General features: G+C 42.4%; 1 protein-coding gene across 3 annotated transcripts in view; it reads right to left on the reverse strand.

Moving 5' to 3' along the window:
* The window catches only part of PTPRT (protein tyrosine phosphatase receptor type T), a 447,177-nt gene that overhangs the window by 27,896 nt on the left and 394,037 nt on the right, over window positions 1–25,244 (reverse strand). For 2 of the 3 annotated variants that reach the window (XM_030502878.1, XM_030502879.1), the window contains 4 exons: window positions 22,774–22,851; window positions 22,543–22,578; window positions 13,443–13,630; window positions 6,695–6,782 (listed from right to left, as the gene is read on the reverse strand). In XM_030502878.1, coding sequence (XP_030358738.1) covers window positions 6,695–6,782; window positions 13,443–13,630; window positions 22,543–22,578; window positions 22,774–22,851 — 390 coding nt within the window. The remainder of the gene's footprint in view (window positions 1–6,694; window positions 6,783–13,442; window positions 13,631–22,542; window positions 22,579–22,773; window positions 22,852–25,244) is intronic. The other variant, XM_030502880.1, reaches the window with a different exon arrangement.

A 25,244-nucleotide genomic window follows, 5' to 3' on the forward strand; every position in this document is an offset into this window, starting at 1 on the left:
TTCATACTGTGATCATTCTTTGGGTGAGATTTTCAGCCCCCAAAAATACAACCACATTTGCTACATTTATCAAATCCCATATTTGCATTCTAAAAAGGTTATGCAGGTGAATCCATCAAAAGCTCTATTATATTTGTATTAATAAATACAACCTTTGCAGGCGCAGTGGAAGGAGGTATGTGCGTTTCTCACAGTGCTCATGTTGTTCCCAATTACCTGCACTCAAGGCAACGGCACTGGGAGTTGCAGTATATCATGTGATTAGACAGACAACAAAAGAATTTATACTTGGAGCAATTCCCAAAGACAGACAAAGAGCTGATTAAACTGGACATCCAGATGAAATACACAAACCCTCCCGTCAACAATTTCATACTTGTAATTCCAGGCAGCAAACTTAGCTAGGTAAGGATCACACGGAGCAGAAGGAAAGGGAAAACCCCAAGAGCTGATGGCTGGGAGGGTAACTTTACTAACACAATACAACAACGTTATGGAAGTCTTCACTTATTGCAACAATACAGCTAAAAAGTGATAAGGTGAAAAGAATCTTGGGTTGATGTTTTAAGAGGGACAAAGACACTGTCTATGCAGGGGTGTAACTGAAGGGCTCTGAATAACCCTCAAGGAAGAACCTGCCTCTCTTCTTCTAATGGAACCAAAGCCCCAAAGTAAGTATCAGTTCTTTGAGCCACTCATAATAAAAAAGACAGGATGAATTGAGAGAGCTGGGCTTGTTCAGCCTGGAGAAGAGAAGGCTCCGGGGAAACCTCAGAGCAGCTCCCAGTGCCTAAAGGGGCTAAAAGAAGCCTAGAGAGGGGCTCTGGACAAGGGCGTGTGGGGACAGGACAAGGGGAATGGCTTTAACCTGCCAGAGGGGAGATTGAGATGAGCTCTTAGGCAGAAGCTCTTCCCTGTGAGGGTGCTGAGGCGCTGGCACAGGGTACCCAGAGAAGCTGTGGCTGCCCCATCCCTGGCAGTGTTCAAGGTCAGGGCAACCTGGTCTAGTGGAAGGTGTCCCTGCCCGCAGCAGGGGGTTGGAACCGGATGAGCTTTAAGCTCCTTTCCAACGCAAACCATCCTGGGATTCTATAAATACCTTCCAAGGCAGCTAAATGTGAAAAACCCAAGGAGAAGACTGCAGAAAACTATGCATTTAAGATAATTATGGATAAAGAAAAGATGCTCTGTAGCTGTAGGAAGTGTTGGTTGGTTTTTTTTCTTTAAGCCAATATGATTATTCTATCTGTGAAAAACAGCAAAGGATGAAGAATGATGACTGGAAATGAATGATACTTTACAAAGAGGAGACATGCATGTTTAGGTCCAATTACATTTTGGGACCAAATGAAAAATACTTCTTTGCTTTGGGCAGACAGAATTCAAAATATTTTATTGCATATTTTACAAAAATGAGATTAATTCCTGGGGGAGATTTACTTCTCTTTATAAGTGTGAACAGTGCAGCAGAATAGAAAAAAGATCAGTGTATGCGGTAAGCACACAAAATATTAATGATGTCTTAATGGTGTCCTTAATCTTTTTCATAAGTTTAGGAGCACAGTCTGGACAAAAGTTCATGAAGTAACTTACCTTGTAAATCTCTTTTTTCCTCTCAAACTTTGGAATGTGTCTTTTTATTTTAATGGAGAGGTGCAAAAACCCCATGCAACTTATACTATTAGCAATAACAATATTCTAGTTCGTTTTTTTCACCTAAAGACTTCAAAGGGGTTTTTGAAGAACAGCAAATGTCTTCATTATATCTTCTCCCAGTGGTTAAAATCTATTTCTGATTTGTAAGCTATCCTCTGGACTACACTAGCCAAGGAAACAACTTATTTGGATACTGAAATCAACGTATCACTCAACTCTAAACTTGTCAGACATCACGTCACTGTGCTCCAAGTGGATTATATGTAAGTTAAGAAATGGAGGGAGAAACAGGAAAAAAAATGCATGTCTGTAACATTGAGGACTGCAAAAAAAGGAAATATACTTTAAGCGTATAAATGCTTTGATTTCTCCCTGTTTACTCTAGTCTGTATGTAACTCAGCAGAACTCTAAATCTGCACAGAGTACTTTGACTGAAAATTGGTCTTAAAAAGGATTTCAAAACTGACAAGAATTTCACCCAGAAGTATCGTGCTCCCGTTTTAGCAAAAAATGTTATCGCTTCAAACTTCTGTCAAAATTCCCATTAGTGATCATTTGAAAGATCACTGCAATTTTTCCACATCTCATTCCAACACCAGCACCGGATTAATCTCGCACAACTTTCGCCATCTAAACATTACACAGCTCGTCTACTGGCTGTCACAGCTCCTCACAAAGCCAACAGAGAAATGCACAGGCATCTTTTGAAATGATTCAGCCCAGTTCTCGTATGGAAGGATGATCTGCCCTCTTAAGGACACGCCATCCTCCTCCCCTCTCTATCCCCTCTGATCCTGAACTGTGCCTGGAGAACTGGGTAACAGCAAGGTGATATTTATCCCATCCTCTCAGGACTGAGATCCATCGACACTGCACAGACAAGCAAGAGTTTAGGCACTACAGAAGAAACCATGGAATAAAAATGCTTGAAAGACAAGACCTTTATTCTAAATCCAATACTGACTGTGCATTATCCCTTTCCATGGCCAAGAAGTGCACTCCACCTATGTTTCAGCTGAAATCTTTGTTAATCTCAATCTGTTCTTTGTCTCTTCTACCATAAAATTCTCTGATTAATTCACAATGTTCCAGCCCAAAGCATGTGGTAGCCAGAGCATGAAGGAAATGAAGCAAACTTCTCCCTTGTCTTTTGTCATCAACTCAAGTTTTTAACGGACCATCACAAGACTTCAAACCTGCGGTGCCTAAGTGGGAACACGCTCCGCTCCAAAACACAATCCTATGTCTTTCTGTCCTCAGCTCTCATCTGAGACTTTTCACTCTCATTACCCATTATAATGGCTCTAAATCTGGACAAGATGGGGAGAAATAGAATAAAAGAATAAAACCAAAGGTCCCACATAGCTTCTGGATGTTTTCTCTTCTATGAGTTCAGCTCGATATCCCTCCCCTAACAACCACTTGCCAACGTGCTTTGAAGGCCTCCATATCTAGGCCCTGAAGAAAGTTTAAATCATTTTGCTTCAGCATGTGAATGGATCCACTATCTATCCTTGCCCTCTACAGAAAAATCTTGCAGCTCCACAATAGTTGTTGTATTTACAGCTTTTATAGCCAAAGCAAAGCTCATGGACACTGCTGATACAATAAAAGGTTCAAGTAGGGCAGCTTCCTCCAGCATGGTAAATCTGTGCAATCACAGTCCATCCTTCCACCATCAACAGGGGATTTCTGTGACCACACAGACCCCAAATCCACTCCTCAGCTTTTCTTTTTCTCCAAAAAAACATATAAGCATTGCAGATTGAAGGGAACCCTGAAAACTGGGGTTTAAAGCATGGGAGAATCAGAGAGAGAATCACAGAATCAATGAGGTTGGAAAAGACCTTTAAGATCATCAAGTCCAACCGTTCCCCAGCCCTGCCAAGGCCACCACTAACCCATGTCACTGAGGGCCTCATCTACACAGTGTGTGAACACTTCCAGGGATGGTGACTCCAGCCTGTTCCAATGCCTGAGCACCCTCTGGGGAAGGAATTGTTCCTAATCTCCAACCTAAACCTCCCCTGGTGCAGCTTGAGGCCATTTCCTTTTGTCCTGTCACTTGTTACTGGGTAGAAGAGACCAGCCCCCTCCTGGCTCCATCCTCCTTTCAGACAGTTGTAGAGAGAGATAACTTAGAGCTTAGAACTCTCTTGCATCTCCTCTCCATGATGAGATTAATCTCATCTGCAGTTTTGGTTTGCAAATGTAAGAAGAGCAGATGGTGGGGCTGGCAGTGAGATCTAGGTTTTCACAGGAAGGCACGATGTTAATACAGCCCTGGGAAAGCAGTGAGCCGAGTGAAACAGTGCTGGAAGTGTACTATTACCCAGAAGGCCATAAAGACAAGATCTCATTTGCTGTGATTCACTGAGCAACGCTACTTATTGCGAGAGCTTACAAACCCACATTTTAACAGAAGTCTCTGAAGCAGTTACAAAAGTTAGATCAAATCTGACTTTTCAATTCACTGTCCAAAAGGCATGGGGTATCTTGTTCCAGGAGTGGGGGAATGGTTTGCCATCTGCAGCCTTTTACCAAGTAAGCTGGTAGGAGCAATCACTGCATACTCGGGGTTTTACCAGCAATTACAATTCTAGGACAACAAAGCAGCTAGGGGTGTCATCGTGTTCCACCTCCCTGCTCAGGCTTTTGCACAGTTTGCACCCTCTGAGCACAATTCATTATCACTTCCCTAGAGGGATCTACTCTCCTGCTATCCGCTCTCTATCCTGGATTCCGTCCTTGCCTTTACTCATGGAAGTTGCCAAGCACTGCCATCAGTGGGCTTTGGCTCAAGGCTTAGCCAATGACACCACTGAGCATTTCCCACTGGTTTTACAGAACATCTGATGAACATATGCTCCTTCCTTAGGCATCCTCCCTCCCTTCTCCCCAGCCTCTGCAAACTGAAGCGAGGATTCCACTCCATTTTATCACTATTTATTGCACACTGCTGAATTCTCCCTGCTGTCTTTCAGAAGAGCTGTTGTCTCCTCCTCAAACTCTTTGTCCTGATAAATATTTGAAATGAAGAAAACCCACTCAACTTTGTAATTTACCTTCAGCTCTTGTGCAACCTTCCTCTCTTTCACTACCTTCATTTCTTGATCTATTCCTTTCTACCTTACCCTGAAACCTTTCCCAACAGGCCTCAAACTTGAGCTTCTTTTCTGATGTTTTATAGAGCTATGTTTTATACTTCTTCCTTAGCTTTTATTACATTTTGCATTCCCTTATTCAAGTGCATCACCTCCTATCTGTATTTCTACTGTATTTATATTTATAGCTCGAAGGCTACCATCGCTCTTTGTTAGACCACAATTCATCTTTGTGAACATCTTCATCTTCCCTTTAGATAATGCCCCATTTATCTTTCTTGATTTTGCTTCCTTAATTTCTTCTCACATTTCACTTGGGGTTGAACATGTTCTTTGTGACCTTCAATATAGATGAGATGGTGGCTACTGCACACAGACTTGTCTCTTCTCACCTCTACTTTTATATTATATCAACTGCTTTGTCAAGATCATACAAAGAAACAAAGAGTCTTTCACATTTCCTTCCTTTTACTATGGCACTTTCATCTTCAATCCAGTGCGTAGCTGTTATAGCTGGTGATGCGTCTGTCTTAGACTAATTTAATCTAAGCTAATTGTACAGACAGGTAAACTGAACCTCTGTCTGGAGGCATCTTGCTTTGCCATGAGGAACTTGCACCGAGGTTCAGGAAGATGATTTCCACGCTAACTGTAATACTCCAGTACTATCACTTCCCTTTTCCACATGGAGAAAAAAGGACTGATGGAACTGGTGACCTGCTCCCAGCCAACGCAGGAAACCAGCAGCAGAAGTGGGATCAGAGCAGAGCTCACGAATTTCTGATATTCATATCCAGATCTTTTCATCTTTACCATGGGGAGCTCTCCTATGCCATTCCCCCCAAACTGTTACATGAAACCACTTCTTTCAAGCCTTAAGAGAGTAGTAGTTATGTGTGAAATGATCCTTCTTGTGGCCAAGGGTTTTTTTAATTCTTTAGTAAATCTGCTTGTTCTACAGGACATACATATTTAACCTCAGAAAAAAGAGAGTACTAAATGTATCACTCAACATGACTTCATTCTGCTCTTCTAGCGTTCTACAGATTTATCCAGTCATGAAAATCTATGGCACATTCATTCATATTCTTATTTCTTGTTCTGATGATCTCAGGCTTGGCTTCTCCAATTTGATGCTGCTCAGCAGCCCTTACAAAGAATTACCTCTCCCATCTCCTCTCCCCAGTCATTGTAAGGAATAATGGAACACTGGGGTAAGCTGCCTGGAGAAGTATCTGATCAAAATGATAGAGGTGAATCTAGTCCTGACTTGGAGAACAAAGCTGACCTGAATGGTTTTATAGAGTCATTCACTGCCCTGCAGTTCTGTGATGCATCAATATTCCTATAACATCAACAGTAAGTGGTTATTGAAAGGAGTAAAACTAAGAAGCTTTAGTGTATTTTCAGCTGCCTAATTGTGATTCTGAGGCAGAAGCTAAGCTTGTCCCACACATCAAACCAGCTCTCTGGAGACAAGCAGTAATTGCTTCACCAGTTACTGACCACAAGGAGGGAGAAAATCTTATCTCTGATCCCCAGCTAAGCATCTGATATACCTGCATCTCCTTCGGTGCTCCCATCTGTGGCACTGAAAGCTCTGGTTTATGCAGTAGAAATGGACAGAAAATGGGCATCATCACCCACCACAAATACCTGGCAAAAGGATTTAGCCCTTACATTGCAAACATTAAGCACAAAGCAAAGCAGATAGAAGATTTGTAAAAACCATCAAGTCATGCAATGACTTTACATAAAACAATGAAAAAAGCCCATAAAATAAACTAAAATCACAGAAACAGAACGTGGAACAAACACACTGAACACTCAGCACTGCAAACCAACTCTTTGTGAGGTTCTCCAACACACCCTTTTCCCCAGGATGCATACAACATCTTACAGAAAGGTCAGGTTAATGTGAATTTACACCTACAGGAGATTATGTTTCCGTATCTGTTCTTATTGCGGTTTTCGTCTTCCTTGGCTGTATCCCAGGATGCTGTCTGCCCCTCGGGTAGTGCCTGCAAAACAAACAGTATGGAGAGTTTATAAATAGCTGGCCAATGCCTTAAGATGACTGAGCAGGGCAAAAATAAAGGCACTGCATAATTCAGCCATCAACCAAGCACACAAGTGTTCTTGAGGAAAGGGCACATCCACTAAGGCAAGAAGCAGAGCTTGGTGCAGACCATTTGCAGCTCCTGGCTTCTGCCAGCCAAGAATCATTTTCATTCTGCTACTTCAAATGTAAAAGGATCAAGGGATTCGTTTCTGGCTGCACAGCCACAGGTTAACTTCACTTTTCCTGCAGAACAGGGTTTGTGGGGATTTCACATCCATACAAACACAGCGTTCAGTCTTTCATATTTAAGTTGAAAATAGATACAGTCGTTTCACCTAGGTCTGTATTAATAATGGAGTGATGCACTGCAAACCACTAGCTGATTTTCTTTGGGGAAAAATAAAGCAGCTCAGGGTTTAGATCATGTGTAAGGAAGGGAGGCAAAAGGAGGTAAAATGTGCTCATGAAGTATGAAAATAACCAGGCATTTTCCTAAAATCTACTCTTTTCTTTGAGAAAGGATGGGGTGAGGAAGCTGGCAGCACATGGTGCTGCCCTGCAGCCTGGCCCTACAACTGTCCTGAACACACTCAAATGAGCCACTTTCCCCTTGGGACACATCCAGGAAGGTTTATCAAGGCAGAGCCAGGAAAAGCACAGGGTGCCCAGAGAAGCTGTGGCTGCCCCATCCCTGGCAGTGTTCAAGGCCAGGTTGGACACAGGGGCTTGGAGCAACCTGCTCTAGTGGAAGGTGTCCCTGTGCGTGGCAGGGGGTTGGAACTGGATGAGCTTTAAGGTCTCTTCCAACACAAACCAGTCTGGGATTCTATGATTCTAAAACATCAGTTTCATGGGATCTGGCTGGAGGATGGTCTTGCCTTCCCTGGAAGATAGCCTGGATGCCTGTAAGCAGGATGAGCCTTCTCCCCGTCTCGGGATGGTGGGGAATGGAATGTCAGCACAGATACAAGCAGCAGGCACAACAGTGCTTACTGCTGGAACAGCAACAGGTCCCTGGGCACTGCTCATCATGACTGAATGGAAGGCCATGACCTAGTTGATGTTGTCCCTGCCCATTGCAGGGGGTTGGACTAGATGAGCTTTGAAGGTCCCTTCCAACCCAAACTACTCTATAATTCTATGATCTGCAAACTGCTGCTGGTGGCTACAGAGAGCTTAGCCTTAACCTGTGCCAAAAACACAGGTGAGGAGCACACCTCCCACTGAATTGCCCCTATAGATCTGTGTCCTCCGAGATCTACTCCCTAACATGATCCCACATTACTAAAAACAAAAGCAACATTATAAATTGTATTATTGATGGTCCCTAGGAAATTATGGGGGTTTTTATACTGCAATCATTGTAGAATCATATCTTCCTTAGATAGCAGTGGGTAGTGTGACACAGCTGTGCTAGTAAATGAATTTATACTCATCTTCACAAGCCACTCAGGTCTATTACAGTGCCTGAATGCAACAGCAGAATGACATCATTATTACAATCTACAACACTGACATTACAATTAAACTTAATACAAGCAAAGCCCTGGCAGAGCAGACCACTGTGAATGTCCCCCTGAAGGGTTCCAGGACAGAAAATGTCAGGCACTACAGCACTGCCACCAGCACTGCTGGCAACAGACAGGGAGAGTGAGCTTCTATTCAAAAGCCCAGGATAAAGAGTAATAACTCTGTAATTGGTAGGGCTTTGATCACACATATATTTCCTTTACAGGCAGCTGTTTCCAAACAACAACTCATCTTCTGAGCAGAAAATCCCAACCCAACCAACAAACCCCCACACAACAAAAAACCCCCAAGCAAAAGAAAAGAACTAAGGAAGGTCCATTTTCATCTTCAAAGGCTGAGGAAAAAGGCGCCTTATTTTCCCACTAATATCAACTATTACAGCAGATTAACCAGAGAATGGCAACAGTCATTAGACATCTAATCACAGCTATCTGAAAAGAAAAAGAAAAGAAGGGAAAATCCTTTCTCATGACTTCCGTTGGGAGAAGCTATCCTGGCCAAAGAAAATACATCAGGTCCAATAAATACCTTTTCTACAAACCCTATGTGATTTGAACATGAAATTCTCCATTGAAACTGATGTTTTTATATCAGCCTGGTAGCCTCCAGGGATTTAAGAATCCAGGATTTTTCATCTCATTCAATACCAAAGAAATCTCTGCTTTGCACAGAACTATCCACCTGAGGAAAAGGAGCACAGGTCTGGCTGGTGAGGAACATAAACTACCTTTGCAGAGGTGTACCTTATCCCCCTAATTTTATACACACCAGATGAACAAACTGGAGTTAACTGTGTGTACATGGGTGGTACAGCACAAAGAATTTTCTATGGGATCACTAAAAATGCAGCACCAAGAATGGAAACTGCACGTACAAATGCAAAAGTATCACTGATAATTTGGCTGCATGCAGAAAAAGAGCACACCTAATGTTTTGTTCCTTCAGGTTTTGTTGGCACAGTATCTCTGTAATAGCAAAAAGGGTTAATGTTTGTGTTTCTTTGCATTATCAGTAATGGTAAACAGGATAAATCAGGTGTTGATATTTCATCTCCCTCTTTCTTGGAGTTTTTAACAGCAAAATTCCAGTGTTCACAAACCTGGACTTGATTTTTGGCCTTTTCTTCCTTTTCTAGAGAAGTTTTATGAAATATATAATGAAATATCTTCCCAGTCATAAAATATACGTTACAATGATGCTTTTTAAGCTAAATTGATCCGATTTTGATCTGAAATGACAAGGATAGGACTCTAAAAGTCAGCTTCATCTCAATCAAGCTTTCTAAGCACCACAGCCCAAATATAACTGAAGTGTTCACATTAAATTGAGGCTTCCTGCGAGCCAATTTAAATTTCCAATGGATGCATTTAGTTAGTTTGCTGTTTTTAATTTAAATAGGAAAACTTGAATCATTCATCTGCACTGATCTACTCCAATGCTGCAATATTGCTGCCAAAGGCAACATCAATTAAAAGCCGTGCTGCTCATCTTGAAGTGTGCTACAGAGTCCTGGTCCTCTCTCTGCATCGTCTTCTCAGCAGCAGTGGCAAAACTGGTCCCACAACTCTGCTGTGACCCAGGGTTAAAAACCGCTTTGCCTAAAAGAAAATATAACCTGAAAAGCAGTATTTCTCCAGTTCAGTTGCCTATCCTGGTTCATAGCAAAGCCTTAAACCAGCGTTTTCCAAGGACAGCACCTACAGTAACATCCTGCTGCTAAACATGCGGTAATGTCCTGAACCACAGGACCTATTCTTTTCACCAGATAGAAGCTGTGTAGCCAGAAATGAAAGGGTTAAAATCCAGAGGTGACTTCAACAAGCTGAAGACTCTCAATATGAACATGTGCAAGGAAGGAGCCACAAAATCCAAAATAACTAAACGGCCTCAGTAATGCAGCAGGAGAAGGTACTTCAGTGACATCCTAAATCATACTTGAAAATGAGTTTGGACATTTAAGCTTATTATCTCCATAGCCAGTAATTGGTACTTGCTATGAGTCTATGGGACTAGTCCCGCAGCTCACAACAAATCAGGGCTGATAAGTTCTGAAGAAGGAATATGGGACATTTAAATGTGTCCTGTTTAAATGTTTATGACTATGCCTAACCCCAAATAGTGCTATCTACATCCAGTGCCAGTGATACATTATTCTCTTGTGGTATACACATTCTATTGCTAAACAGCAGCAGCCACAAAGGCCCAAATTGCACTTCAGCCCCAGGTCAGCAGGCAGACCCAAACTGACACACACATGGCAAGTGCTGACAGATTCCCACTTTCACTCACACACACAGTTATTGCCCATTTCACACCAGGAGTGACACCACTTCCACAATCACAGCCTGCTTTTCATCTCAGCGTGGAGATTCCATGTAAGGAGCAAGCACCACAAATGCTTTTCTAGATGCCCTTGGTAGAACATGCTGCCTGTGCTCTAATGGTCTGTAGGTGAAGGTGTACTTAAACAAGTATCAAATGCAATTTCCAGTTACTTAGTGGAGATGAGAATGTTAAGAGATAAGAGATTGTCACAAAGTGACTGATACACTCCATTCAAAGTGATTTTTCGTGAGAGTAAAATTATTTGCCAACATGTCACTAAACAGGCTGTAATTTATGCCATCAATTTGCAAAGTAAGTAGAAAATCAGCTCCTTAGAAGAAAAAACATATTTGGAGATGACACTAGTATTAGTGTATCAAAAGGCATTTTAAAAGAGACATCAGATTCTTTTCTAAGATTTTCTCAATCGTTCTGCAAAGTGCTTTTGCCAAGTCAGTTTTGGAGCTTTGTGTTCCTCCAGATACCATCCTGAGATATCATTTCAGACAACTTCAACCTCCTGCCCTCTGGGAGTTGTAATACAACTTGACATCTCTCTACTCTGCTCTCATGAGACCCTACCTGGAGTACTGCGTATAGTTCTGGTCTTCCCAAAATAAGGAGGACATGGAGCTGTTGGAGCAAGTTCAGAGGAGGCCACGAGGATGATCAGGGGCTGGAGCACCTCCCGTATGAAGACAGGCTGAGAAAGTTGGGGCTGTTCAGCCTGGAGAAGAGAAGCTGCGTGGAGACCTCAGAGCAGCTTCCAGTGTCTGAAGGGGGCTACAAGGATGCTGGAGAGGGGCTTTTCATCAGGGACTGTAGTGATATGACAAGGGGTGATGGGTTTAAACTTAAATAGGGGAGATTTAGGTTGGATATAAGGAAGAAGCTCTTCCCTGTGAGGGTGCTGAGGCGCTGGCACAGGGTGCCCAGAGAAGCTGTGGCTGCCCCATCCCTGGCAGTGTTCAAGGCCAGGTTGGACACAGGGGCTTGGAGCAACCTGCTCTAGTGGAAGGTGTCCCTGCCCGTGGCAGGGGGTTGGAACTGGATGAGCTTTAAGGTCCCTTCCAACAGAAACCATTCTATGAATCTATGATCACGCCCACATTTGTAGGATTGCTGGTGGTGGCTGGAAACTCTTTGGAGCGGAAGTGTTCCCTGCATCCCATGCTTTGAAAACCAAATTACACCACTGAAAATGACTGCTGCTGCTTCGGGCAGTTACCTCTAATTGAAGGGTAGAGCAGCACATGTGATTTGAGAGCTTGTGGCATTCTCTAGGCTATTTCTTGTGAAGAAAGGAATTATGCAAATCTCTATAATGTCAGAGTCATTACATACGTACGGAGATAGCACTTTCTGGGAAAGGCAGAACTTGTGGAGCTGAAAGTTGCATTGACATTTTTCATGCTAATGTGCTATTTTGATAATTACCAATGCCAGTGCCAGAAAATTACATATATGCCAGCACCTGTTTTCTTCTTGAGCATCAAGAACTAGATCTTAGGGCATCTGTAATTGAGCTGAACGTAGTTTTGGGTACTATCATGGAAATGGAGGCCAAGGGGGAGCTAAGGAAGTTTCCTAGGAGAATTATTACCCTTTCTCAGTATTAAACAGAGCTCTTTATATTGATAGTTTGATTAGTGTGCTTGATTGCAGGGCATGAGTGACTAGACCTGGTTAACATACAGTTACCAGAAACATTTGTTATGACAGTCTTTGATGCCATCTGATTAAAAAAGTACTCCCTGGTGACGACCAGGAGAAGATTGCCTCTCAGTTACAACAAACCCCAGCATCAGTGGTGCAAACCCCATGGACCATGGCTTGCAGGGTGGAAAAGTGAGCTGTTTTCATTAAGTAGCTTATTTTTCACAGATGTTATGTTATTTTTAAGTAGTTTTAATGCCACTATGCATATTAATTGCTTATTGCCTTCCCACAAGCTTACTACATTCATTATAATTATCGCTTGCCAGGGCAAAGTTTCACATATGTTTGATGTTATTTCCCTCTTCTGTTCTCTCTGCTCTAAATATATATTCCTCTTCCAACTCCTCCCCAGTGTCAAGTTTCTTGTGGTCATTTGGATTATGCTCCTGGTCATTCCAGCCTGGGGGGAAGATGAGAGAGAAGGATGGCTGCTTTCATTTTTACAGCTTACTCTTTGCTTCTCTCCACCCATGGAAGAGGACATCAGTCAAACGCATTCAGAGCCAGAGGTCTGAGCATACTAGAACACTCCACCATCATTTAAGCTACACATGGTTCCTGCCTTTGCCTTTACAATTCTGCAGCCAGGTCATTACACTGTGATTTAGTTTGACCAATTGTTTCAGAGTACACAGACCTCCCGAAAAGCTCAAGCAAAAACCGTTCCCTTTCTTAAAACCTGGCTTGCACTGTTGGCAACAAAAGCACATTAATGAGTAAGGGACTACAGGACTTCAGGTCCTCCATTGAGTTCAGCACCTTTAGACATTTACTGTTGGCTCTTTATGAGAAAGAGGGCACGTGCTAACAGATGAGCACAATGTCATCATCTTACTGCTATAGTAAACACCTTTTGTTTGGACTAGAGGGCCATCAAAGAGTGCGAGCACTGCAAAATCCTACCCTCATAAATGGAAAAACGATGGAGAAAGGAAAGGATTAAGAGGGTAAGGGAATTAAGGAACAGAAGCTCTGAAAAACAGTTATCCTCCCCTCCCAAGCATCTATCCTTCTACTCATTGATGTGAGCAAAGGTTCCTCTCACCTCATACTCCTCTTTAAATCCATAGCCCTGTCCTCGCTTCATCTGGGTGATGTGCTGCAGCAGGTCGGCCACTCGGATGGCTGGCTGGAACTGCCCTCGGGGGTAGGACATTTCCACCGGCTCGCAGCTCCGGAACGGGTGGGTCTGGATAGTCAGGGTTGGCTGGGTCATCTCTCCATGGCTACTGTCTGTTTTAAAGACAGGGAGGCAAAACAAGCTTTCACCTATCTGGTACTTCCATTCTCATTCTTGCTCTGTTAGTTTATTTGTTTCTCCACCACCCCATAGGTTGGTGCAGGCAAAAGAAAGTAAAGAAGTAAGTAGGAAACACACACTTGCCTACAGCTTCCTGGAGAGACTAACCCACACTTAAGTAAACCCAATGAGATAGAACAGAGCAAATAGCCAGTCAGGCTAATAAGGACACAGCACAGAGACTGAAATAGCACATTTTGTAAGGGTGAGCTGTGCATAACAACTCCAATTGAATTACATACCTGTCTTCACAAACCTGCAAAGAACATGACTGAGAGATACATACAGATGAGCAGATACTCGAGTGGGATTTGGAGTTTACAGCATGAGATAACTCAAGGGGGCCACATTAATAGCAAACAAATCATTAGCATTTCAAATAAGTCACATAGGGTGTTAGAGGCGAATTAAACTGCTCTGCTGGTTCAGGCCTAAAATTATGTCAATTATGAAGCTGTAATATTATCAGAAATAATAAGCCAGCATAAAAATATAGTTATCTTGCATGCACAAATTGACATTTCAGGCACGTAAGCACAGAAGAAAGTTTCTTTTTTAAAGAAATGGATTAAAAAACCCTTTATCACTATGCAGCTGGAAGTGTAATCTCTTACATCCCCAGCAAAACTCTATACACACAAAATATTCCTGGTGAAGTAATAGGGAAGAATTTAACCAAACAATTCACTGTCACAATATTTAACAACAGAAACTCAGATTAAATGAAAAATTCAGTTTCTTATTTACCAGAGATGACAGAATTTAAATAGTTGGCCAAATAAACCATTGGTTTTTCCTATGACTACAGGTATCTGAGATACTTGGGTCCTTTCACACACACGGGCCTTAACAGTCTGCGGGAATTCCTTCTGGTCTTACCCAAAACCAGCCTATGAGCAAACAGTAAATACATCTCTCTCAGATTGTTCTTAAAAATCCTTAAGATTGTACACACAAGGTTTGTTTCTTGCTGACAAAGAGCCTACACCCCATCCCTTGTCAGCAATCCTACAGTCGTCTTTCTGAAGGGATAAAGAATAAATAAATCAAATTTCAATTTCAGGGTGATTTTGGTGAGGCAGAAATATGGCTGGAATGCTACTGTAAACACTGCTATCCTTGGGAAATAGCCATGGAGGTTGACCAGCAGCAGTCGGGATCTGCACCGTGTCCCTCGCTGCAGAGGTGGGCAGGAGCAGAGGGATGAGGGCATCAGCCGGCCTCTGCAGCGACAGGACACAACAAATAATGCTTGAGCTGGTTTAATGTTGTATTAGGGGGAAGATACCAAGATCTGTTTTGAAGTTGTGAAGTTGCAGGACTACGACAACGGAATGCCAGCAGTGGACACTGCTGCACGAGGAGTTCATCTCCAATGAGAGATGATAAACAAGTCTGGTAGTTGAATTATTAGAGATGCTGAACACATCCCGCTTCTCCTGAAATAAATTACACAAAGTGATCATCAGCTCTGAAGATTAGGCTTCTGAATTGAAGGATTTCTGAATCCCAGGTTCTCATAAATGCAGTCCCACTCCCAGGACACTCAGAGATTTACAGAGCTATGGCTCTAGTGCAGTAACCCTCACATACAAAATGTGAATAAATTTGGGATTTAAGGAAGAGTAACATCCAAAGCATTTGTATAATCATCCCTAATGCTCCGACTAATGACAGTGTGAGCACTCTGAACAGAGGGAATTTCAAGGCTTATTAATTCCTCTCGTTGGATTCGCTTTCCCAATGCATCTTTCCACCCCTATTCCCTATTAACCTCCCGTAATGGAGAGAAGAGGATTTTTATCGCAGACCATTTCCGACAGACGTACTACACTTAATTTTCCATCATTAGGTTTAATACAAACCCAATTTCACAATTGGCTTCTCTGAGGAACCTGCAAGTAATGCCACATTTTTATCAGCCCCAATTAAGAAACATTACCACATCCCTATTCGAGAGGGAGTCTTAAAACTAATGTGTGGCTTTAGTGCTAATACGGTGAGGGCACATGCAGAGCACAGGCGACTTGTACAATGTAGCTCAGATCAGTCAGCTCCTTTGCAGGCAATTATTAATTTCTCTCTTCATCAGATCCTTTAATTCTGGCATACTTGGCTCTTTTGTCAGGGAGAAGTATCATAAGGAGAGGTGAAAGGCAGGAAAGCGGTGCCCCTTCCCTTCCAGTATAACTGCCTTCAAGTAGGTGCCCATGTTATCAAGCTGGAGACAGAAGAAGGTGCTCAGTGACTCTCTTCTTTGAGTTTACAGTGACAATTGTGCTTCTGGTCTCTTTGGTCAGACAGATAAAAAATGGTACAAACCCCACCGACTGTAGTAACAGCTCTTGCAGCACGGTCTGTGGCATCACACTGTTCATATGCTTCTCATCCAGCCAAGCATTTCTGCTTTAAAAGAAGCATCACACAATCTGGGTCACCCTACTCTCAACCTTACGACACACAGAACTAGAACTAGGGAGAAGATCACCTTATCTGGCCATCTGTGACAAACGCATCTTGAATGGCCTCTGTGCTACCTGAAAGGAAACCCAAGCCCTAGAATTGCACCAGCTCAGGATGGCTGCCAGGTATTCCCACCAGCCTTTTCTCTGGGCCAAGGAAAGAGTGGAGGGGCTTTTATGAAGACTAACTGCTATGTATGAGGTGAGCCTCAAGCTCATATGTTCTGCTAATAAAGCCTGATGCAAGCAACATACTGTTCCTGCTCTGTCTAATCAGACCATGAGACCAAACCTAAGCAAAGCACACCACCTTCTCTCTAGATGTGCTGTTTACAGCAGTTCTGTGAACAATTCCAAATGCAGGTAGGAGGGGAGGTAGCAGCAAACTACTTTCTCTCTAGGACAATCAACCAAAAGTCTTTGGAGGGCTTCCAAAGAGGCTGTGCTTCTCCTGCAGACCGTGGCTATAAACCACATCTTATTCCTTTTGTTGCTCTTACTACCAGAAAACACAACAAAAAATCCCTCAGCAAAGTCAGACCATCTGCTTTAATTGTTGCACTAAGGACAAGTCACAGCAATTTTCCACAGACGCCTTTCTCTGTCCCCTTCTCACAAACATGCCCCTTGCAAATCACAGAATCACAGAATGGTTCAGGTGGGAAGGGACCTCCAAAGCTCATCTAGTCCAACCCCCCTGCAATGAGCAGGGACATCTTCAACTGGGTCAGGTTGCTCAGAACCACAGCCGGCCTGGCTTGAATGTCTCCAGGGATGGTGCATCCACCACCTCTCTGGGCAAACGAGGATGCGTTTGTAGGACAAACTGGCCTCTGAAGCACGCGTGCCTGTTGGGAGTTTTCAGTGAAAAGAGCAAAGCAAGAAAATAAAGGGTTTTGAAAGATGCTTAAAATAATTCACTCTAATACTCAGAAACTACTAAACATACAGAATTGTGCACTGGGGTTTTTATCATCTTTGATATGCACATCTTATTTCTAGTCATATGTCCTCCTATTTTGATAGAACACATGCCACCGTATTCCATCGCATACCAGTGATGGAGTACAGTACCAAGAAATAATCCAAATTAAAACATTTCAAGAGATGGTGATTCCATTCTGACCTCAGAAATTGGGGCAATGGTTAATTACCCTTGCTGTCTAAACAGTTCTTAATTGCAATTTGATTTTGCTTCACTTTGGCTTGCAGGCATTGAATCTTAATACACCTTCTGTTAGATTAAAGAGCCCTCTGAGCATTTGAAATCCTGACCCATGCAGGCACTGACCAAATCACTTCTTCAGTTTCCCTTCGATAACGTAAATCAATTGAGAGCTTCTGAAGTCTCATTAGGGCAGGCTGCTGAGGGCTCCCGTTCCTTTCCAGAACCATTTCCAATTTTCCACAGATCTTTTTGTGCAGCTATAACTATAACAGGTATTCTGCACTTTGCTGGAAACATGCTGTTTGTAGAGGATCATTTCTAATATTAGCAGCTTGCAATAGCAAAATATGTTGTCAGCTTGTTTGTTAACCCTTTTTAGTGCAACAGTCTTACTCCCCATAGTAAGATGTCTTTTGCTAACACAGATATTTTGATTATTTGATTTGAAAGTGCCATTGAAAATGGCACTTTCATTATCAGCCCAAGAGTTCACAAAATCCCTGAAATTTTGTACAAGATGTTAAATCAATGATTCACTGCCTCACATAACTAGCAGGATAGGGAAACTCTTCAGGCATCTCAGCTTATCTGTTTAGTGTGTGACTGCAGATAATCAAATTTAACAGTGTTGACTCTCCACTTTTAATATTCATAAACTCTCCCTGCTTATGAAATGGGGCTTCTCGGGACTCTCTGATGGAGGAATAATCGTGAGCTTGCTGAAATAATCTCTGAGGGCTTACTCTACCAAGAGAAACATAAACGGAGTGCAGGGTGAAGAGAAAAGCTGCAGCAGAGGCCAGCTAGGTGGCATCTTTCCCCATCTGATGTGTAACCCTGAGGGTGAGATACTATTGCTTGCCTGCTGCTACAACACCTTGCCTTTTGGTGTTAGCCAGACAAGCAAAATAAGTGTCTCCCTCCACTGAAAAACTGATAAACTTCTCCATGGATGTCACAGATACGATGAAGAGCAGCTGAGAAAGTAGATTCCCAGCCTGGCAATGGCTCTGTGATCAGACCCCCCCTTCCCAGCAGGGCTGCTGACAGAGGACCTGCTCCTCCAAAGCACCGCTGGGAATGAAAACTCTAGATCCTTTTATAGATGTCACCTTGTTTTGTAAAGGTAGTTTTGTTAGTGTGAGAGGTAGATACCTGGACACAGAGTATGATGGTGCCTTCTGACCAGAAAACTGCCTCAAACAACTGAGAGTGATGTGGCACTGATGTGTCATCTTGTACGTGCAGAGAAGTTTCTTTCAGAACTTTTGCTTTAATATCCACAAATTCCTTCTGTGTCTGTAATGACAGGCCTATCATCCCTCTTCGTATTTTTATTCTCTTAGCCTTGCAAGTGTGTAACACAATAAGACATCCTTTGCACCCAATAAATTATACTTTGAGTGGTGTTTGTGATGGATTTAATTATACACATAACCAGTCTCTCCACACTAGAATAAGGGTTGTCAGTTATTTGACATCTCCCAAGGATGACTCCAGCACGGCTAATATCAGTTCCCTTCACACTAAGGATATGGTGCAAGCTGGTAAAATTACTTTGCTTTTTCGTGTGCATCAAGGCTTTATTATATGATGAATATTCAGCTATAATATGCTATTTACAATACAAACAGTGGTCTGGCAAAACAAAGGAAAGCATCATTTATCTAATGATATCAACTGACCTATAAAAAGGCACTTTCCTTAACAAAAAGCCTTCTGACACCTGGTCTGACAGAGAGCAGAGGATGGACCTTTCATTTCAAAGCCTATGAAGAAGGCACATGTGCATAATTAAAAAAAGCTTGAGAAAGTTATTTTCTTTAGATTCTAAAGAGAATTCTAAGAACTTCTTGACAAACACCTTACACAAGTCTATTCTACTCATATTGCATCCATTTAATCCATTAGCATAGAAGCGAATCCCTTTAAAGGTGTAAGGAAGATGCTTTAGTGAGGTGGGCTAAGACTTGGGACTACAGGGTACATGTGTAACAGTGCAGCTCTTCAGATGTGTGGACCTCATCAAGTCACATCTCTGCCTCCTTGGTGAAGAGGCTCTCCAAGGTAGGTAGACCTGACATACAACTGACAGCAATTCATTAGCGACAGCTGAAAAACTACTGATGGCAACTTCAATACAGCACACAAAACTAGAAGCCATAAAGACTGGAAGAGAGAGTTTTCCAAGCCACCTGATCATCTGCAGGCAGAAAGAAATGTCAGAGAAATCGAGCTCAAAACCAGCCTATGAGGGCGTGCGTCTCTGTTGCTCATGCTGCTGCAGACCAGCATGAAAACTGAAACAAGAAATCTGGAGAAGGGCTTTGGGCAGGGGCCTGGAGGGACAGGACAAGGGGGAATGGCTTTAACCTGCCAGAGGGGAGATGGGGATGAGTTCTTAGGCAGAAGTTCTTCCCTGTGAGGGTGCTGAGGCGCTGGCACAGGGTGCCCAGAGAAGCTGTGGCTGCCCCATCCCTGGCAGTGTTCAAGGCCAGGTTGGACACAGGGGCTTGGAGCAACCTGCTCTAGTGGAAGGTGTCCCTGCGCATGGCAGGGGATTAGAACTGGGTGAGCTTTAAGCTCCCTTCCAACCCAAACCAGTCCAGGATTCTATGATTCTGTAACATCAGCGAGCTGTTGTGAAAGCCTCTCCCACATCTTCTCAGAAGCTGACATGGCCTGGAAAGCTACAGACACAACTGAATAGAACAAGCCGTTGATAAGGAGCTTCCATCACATAAAAACCCCTCATCTCACAATTAAAAAAGCTGCTAATGATGACAGTTGCTAAAGCAGCAGTATCACGTTCTTAACATCTATTTGGTTCTTCAAACATCAGGTTGCGGGTATACCTGCAGCAGATCAATTTAGGCACAGGCAAAAGCCCATCCAAGCTACAGAAGAGTGAAATGCAGGGCAAAGTCCTGATTTTCTAAGCAGAAGCCAGTTTTTGTGTGAGGCATTATGAAAGTGAGCATTCTCTGCTTGCTCTGCACACCTGCAAGCAACTACAAGGCACTACAGTCCTCATCCTCTCTGGAGGGCAGCAACTCCTGTTATTAGGAACCACCTGAGTAGTTGAAATGAGGACAAAGGGTTAACGTCCTTACATCCTGGTGGGAGATGTCAATGGATACAAGGGAAGGACATGCTGATTCCCCTGAGGTGAATGACTTGATGGCATCTGCTAAACATCTTCAAGAGCTACTGGCCATGCACAGTTTCTCCAAAAGCAACCTCTGCTTCAGGCCTTACAGGGCTGGTACCACATGGGCCTTAATGAAATTTAAAACATGGGGAAATCTACCTCCTTTATTTCCTAGTATTAAATATTCACTTCTCTAATGAAGATGTTTGTGAAAAACACTTAAATCCAAAACTGTCTACAGCTGGAGGAGAAAATTACAGAGCTAAAAACATGCATTACATAAAAAAGTATTCATCAAGCATGGAATAGAGGCAAAACCAAAATCCCCTCTATCTTCCTATCAACAAATCATGTAACAGCCAAGCCTAGGGAGTCATCCATTACTGCAGATACAGAACATTTATTAGCAGAAGGCATAACAGATGGGAACAAATAGCAACGAACTGCAGATAGTGCCCAAAGATGGATATTGGTGGTGGGATGACTGATGCCCCTTTTAGGATCTCTTTTTCTTTCCCAGGATTGAATATTAATAAACGTCAAAAATTAAACTTATGTTGCTCATACAGCAAAGTCTGGTGAATCTATCCAAGAAGCCAGAACGCCAAGGTTTGAATTTGTCTTCAAGTCACAAGACAGAAATTTCTCCAATGTTTCATAGCACCTGTTAAATTCAGATGGAACTGGGCAGGGTGACCAGTCTGTGTAAATCATGTCTTAAAAGTGCCTTGTACTCAACTTCCCACGTGTAAAACAGAGATATCAATCCTTACTCAGATATAGTGGTTAGTAGAAGTGAAGTTTGAAAGAGTTTTGAATACATCAGTACAAGTTTAATTCCTATTTCCTCTTTTTCCTCTCTAAAATCTGGGATTTTAAAAGTTTTGGGGACTTTTTTTGGCTTTTGCTTTCCCATGAGAAGTACAGACTGAATCTGTCGCTCCTTGAGCTTCAGATTACTTAGTGTGCAGTTCACACTGTCATTCTCACTATCGGGACAGAGGGGGAAAAACAGCTCCCTCAGAGGAGGATCCGGTTGTCACAGATGCCAGTACCAGACTGAGAGCAGTCTGACACCTCCCAGCAAACTGCAGGTCTGTGCCCTGCTTCTCAAGTATGGCTAAAAGATAAATCTACCTTTAGACTTTTCTATTGATGACACTGAGTCTCTGGGAAATGGGAACAAACTGTCTGGAAAAGGGACTCCTTTCCTTCCTTCTCAAAAGAAAGCTCATTCACTGACATTAACATTGTGATAGACATCAGGATAAATGTGTGTATGGTGGCAGTTCCTCCAAGCCTCTGTACCTGTGCTGTTGGTGTGTAAGGCACACGAACGCTCAAGGCACCTAAGCAATGGGTTGTAATTTCTTTCTGGCCTAACTGTGGGCCTTCAACATGCTCAGAGTAGTGTTTATGGCAGCCATGGTAGATAACTGTGCCTGGAAGTGAACATTTACTGTAGATAAGTCAAAATGACAGGTCTGATAAACACCAGTGGCTAGATTCTGATCAACTACACATCATCTTTCTGATTCACAGAATCACAGAATGGTTTGGGTTGGAAGGAATTTAAAGCTCATCTAGTTCCAATCCCTCCTGCAATGAGCAGTGACATCTTCAACCACGCCAGGTTGCTCAAAACCCCATTCAACCTTACCTTGAATGTTTCCAGCGATGGGGCATCTACCATGGTCCCCTCCAACCCAAACCATTCCATGATTCTATGCCAGCTGCACACTTACACGAGTCAGAGCTAAGCTGAAGGCAAGGAAGCCTGTGGGGATTTAGCCAAAATGTCAAATCCCATTCACAAAAAGAAACAACAAATACTTCTTAGAACTCCTAAGCCTTTTTTTTTAACTGTTCTTTCCTTTAAAAAAGGGTAAAATATCAATTAATAGCAATAATAAAGCATGAGCCAAAAGGCTAACACATGACCACAGGATTAATTATGATTTTGGAGCCCAGCCACTCAACAGTGCTCTCTCCAAGTTCTTTTCAAGATACACTAAGTGTGTTTGCTCTCCAATGAAGTGCAGGACACCATACCTGTCTTCTTACCTAACAGCGTGGTCGATGGAACAGTGTCTGATGTTACTTGGAGATGGAATTCCGTTCACCCACACGACACAGATCAATGGAAATCAACAGAAGATCGACAGGAAGAAAAGTCACAAAAGGTGAAAACAAGGTTAGCTGGATCTCACGCAGAAGAGTTGTTCTACAGCTCATATTTGGAATGTACAAAAGCCAAGAACATTTAGAAATGGAAGAAAAGTCTGGCACTAGTACCTGAGTAGTAGGAATTCAACAAAGATTTGCTCTGAAGGGTTTTGCTTTGGACAGAAAATGAACAAGGAGAGGGTGATGCTAGGTAGGAAAGACATAAGGAAAAGACTTTAGACATATATTAAGAGAAAGAAAAAGAACAGGGAGAATGTTCCGCAAAGAACACAGTAATATAGGATATATAAGGCTTATCAAAATGAATTATATTTTTCATGTTGACATGCATATTACATTTATTACATTGTCATCATGATGGATTTTCTTTAATATAAGCACTCCAGACCCCAAATATAGCATTATAGTTATTGTAAATCAATGTGTTCATACACAGGGTACACATACAGGACTATATTCTAGAAATCCTGTTTTTTAACCAAAGGAACAAATTTATGTTTTTGTCTCTAGGAGAAATATCCCAAAATACAAACTACAGAGAATCAAGTGCAGTATTAACAGGAGAAGAAGCCTGCTCAAATGCAATGTACACTGGTGCCACAGAAATACACAGGTAGGGTAGCAATTCTTTTGTTAAAACAATGCAAGATAACAGGGGACTTGTTCTTCAACCCAAAACTGTTCACAGCAAATCCTATGATCCTTTCCACTGTGAGCTGGGTTCTTTCAGGACAAGCATTTCCCCTTTCTCCCATTTAAAGCATTAGCTTTCTCTGGACAAGAATCCACCAAATATTTCCATATTAATCAAACCTCTATGGAAAGGAGGATGGACTCAGCATCTTCCCAGTAGATTCTTTTCTTGATAGTAAATTTGCGAGGCTGGTTTCTATCTACAACAGCATACACGTTCATTCTTATGGCAATCCATCATTTCTGAAGGCATATTCCTTTGTTATCATTCTGCATTCACTCTCAGAGTTACAGGCATTTATTTATCTCCTCCTCCCAGTGTGGGGAAACAAGCTAATACAAATCTCAGTATATCAGAAAGACGACAATAGATAACAGGAAAAACTATCCCATAATCCAATAGAAGTAGATAAAACTCAGTATACATCAAAGTAATTTCAGAAGCAATTTTTGTATCTCTAGAGCAAACACCACTTAAAAAATTCATGCTACTCTATAGGGTGAACCAAGGAAGTCGCTAGTCTGGGAGTCAGCAGAATTGCCTCCTAAGCAGTTTAGAATCATCTAGTAAATGAACTCGCTCTTATTGTGCATTCTCCTGCCATTTTTCAGACTTACACCATTTGAACACACGTTACAATAACCAAATTTCTCACAGCTTAGTCTTGCCCCTACTGCCTTCAAGCCATAAAGCATCTCTCCTTTGGGGCCTCTTATACGTTCTCCCCTGTGTTTTTCAGCCTAAATCAGACCCTCCTCTTACTGTACTTGGAACCCAGCCACTTTTGCAGATCTATAAAATAAGGTCTAAAGAAAGTAATTTGTTTGCCCAGAGTCACAGAAAGTCAACAGGGCTTGGAGCAGGATTCAGATATTTGCGAGAATAAAAGAACTCATTGGGCCATCCTGCCTTGCCAGGAACTGCTAATGATAAATTACTGAGCCAGCTGAAGATACACACCTCAATGCAGTGAGTCTGATTAAAACTTGCTAACTGAGGTCTATGAATTGAACTGTATTTGTGAGACAGGGAGGGGATGTCTAGATTCAGAAAAAAAAAAAAACAAAAACCCAAAAAACCATGTTTCCCACAACTTTGGAGAGTTTATTCCCCAAATCTCACCAGCTAGTGACTTGTATAATGAGATGCGTGCAGAGTGCTGCTTCCTAAACAGAGGTTCTTACAAGCACCAGTGTGTGCAGTGACAAGAAACAGTTCCAGAGAGGACTTCATGTAAGGGTAGAGATTAAGACTTCATTAAAAATTCTCTCTGCACTCCCTGCAGTGGCAGGTGAGGCCACACAGACCCCTCTGGCCATGCAGAATGGTGGGGACTCCTTCCTATTCTGGAAATGATTCTCCCTTGCTTTTGATACGATTTTTCTGAACTAGCAAACCCCACAAAACAACTTTTGCATTTCATTCATCATAGAAACATGGAGAATATGGAAAGGTGTGAATTTACATGTTTCTTGGTTAAATATGATCCTTAATACCCTGAGTGCCACTCACTACATCTTCCTTATCTCCTTGTTCTTGCTAGTAAAAGCTCACTAACGTGGTCACTGTACAGTAGTACCACTAACGCAAAACTCAGCTCCCTACTGCTTCCAAAATGCTACCTTCAAACCGTGCTTCTGCCTGTCACATTGAAGCCAGCTAGCTAACCTGCATCAGTGTCACTCCAGAAAGTTGTCTGAAAAGCCATCTTCTCCCAAACTGAGATGTCACAAAAGTTAAGCACACCCTGATACATCAGTCTCTAGCAAAACTGGATGCATTTTAAGATATTAAATAATAGAATAAAAAAACCAGAACTCGTTTGTGTTGGAAGGGACCTTAAAGCCCATCCAGCTCCAACCCCCTGCCATGGGCAGGGACACCT

The sequence above is a fragment of the Strigops habroptila genome, chromosome 13, assembly GCF_004027225.2.
Source record: "Strigops habroptila isolate Jane chromosome 13, bStrHab1.2.pri, whole genome shotgun sequence".
Lineage (NCBI taxonomy): Eukaryota > Metazoa > Chordata > Aves > Psittaciformes > Psittacidae > Strigops > Strigops habroptila.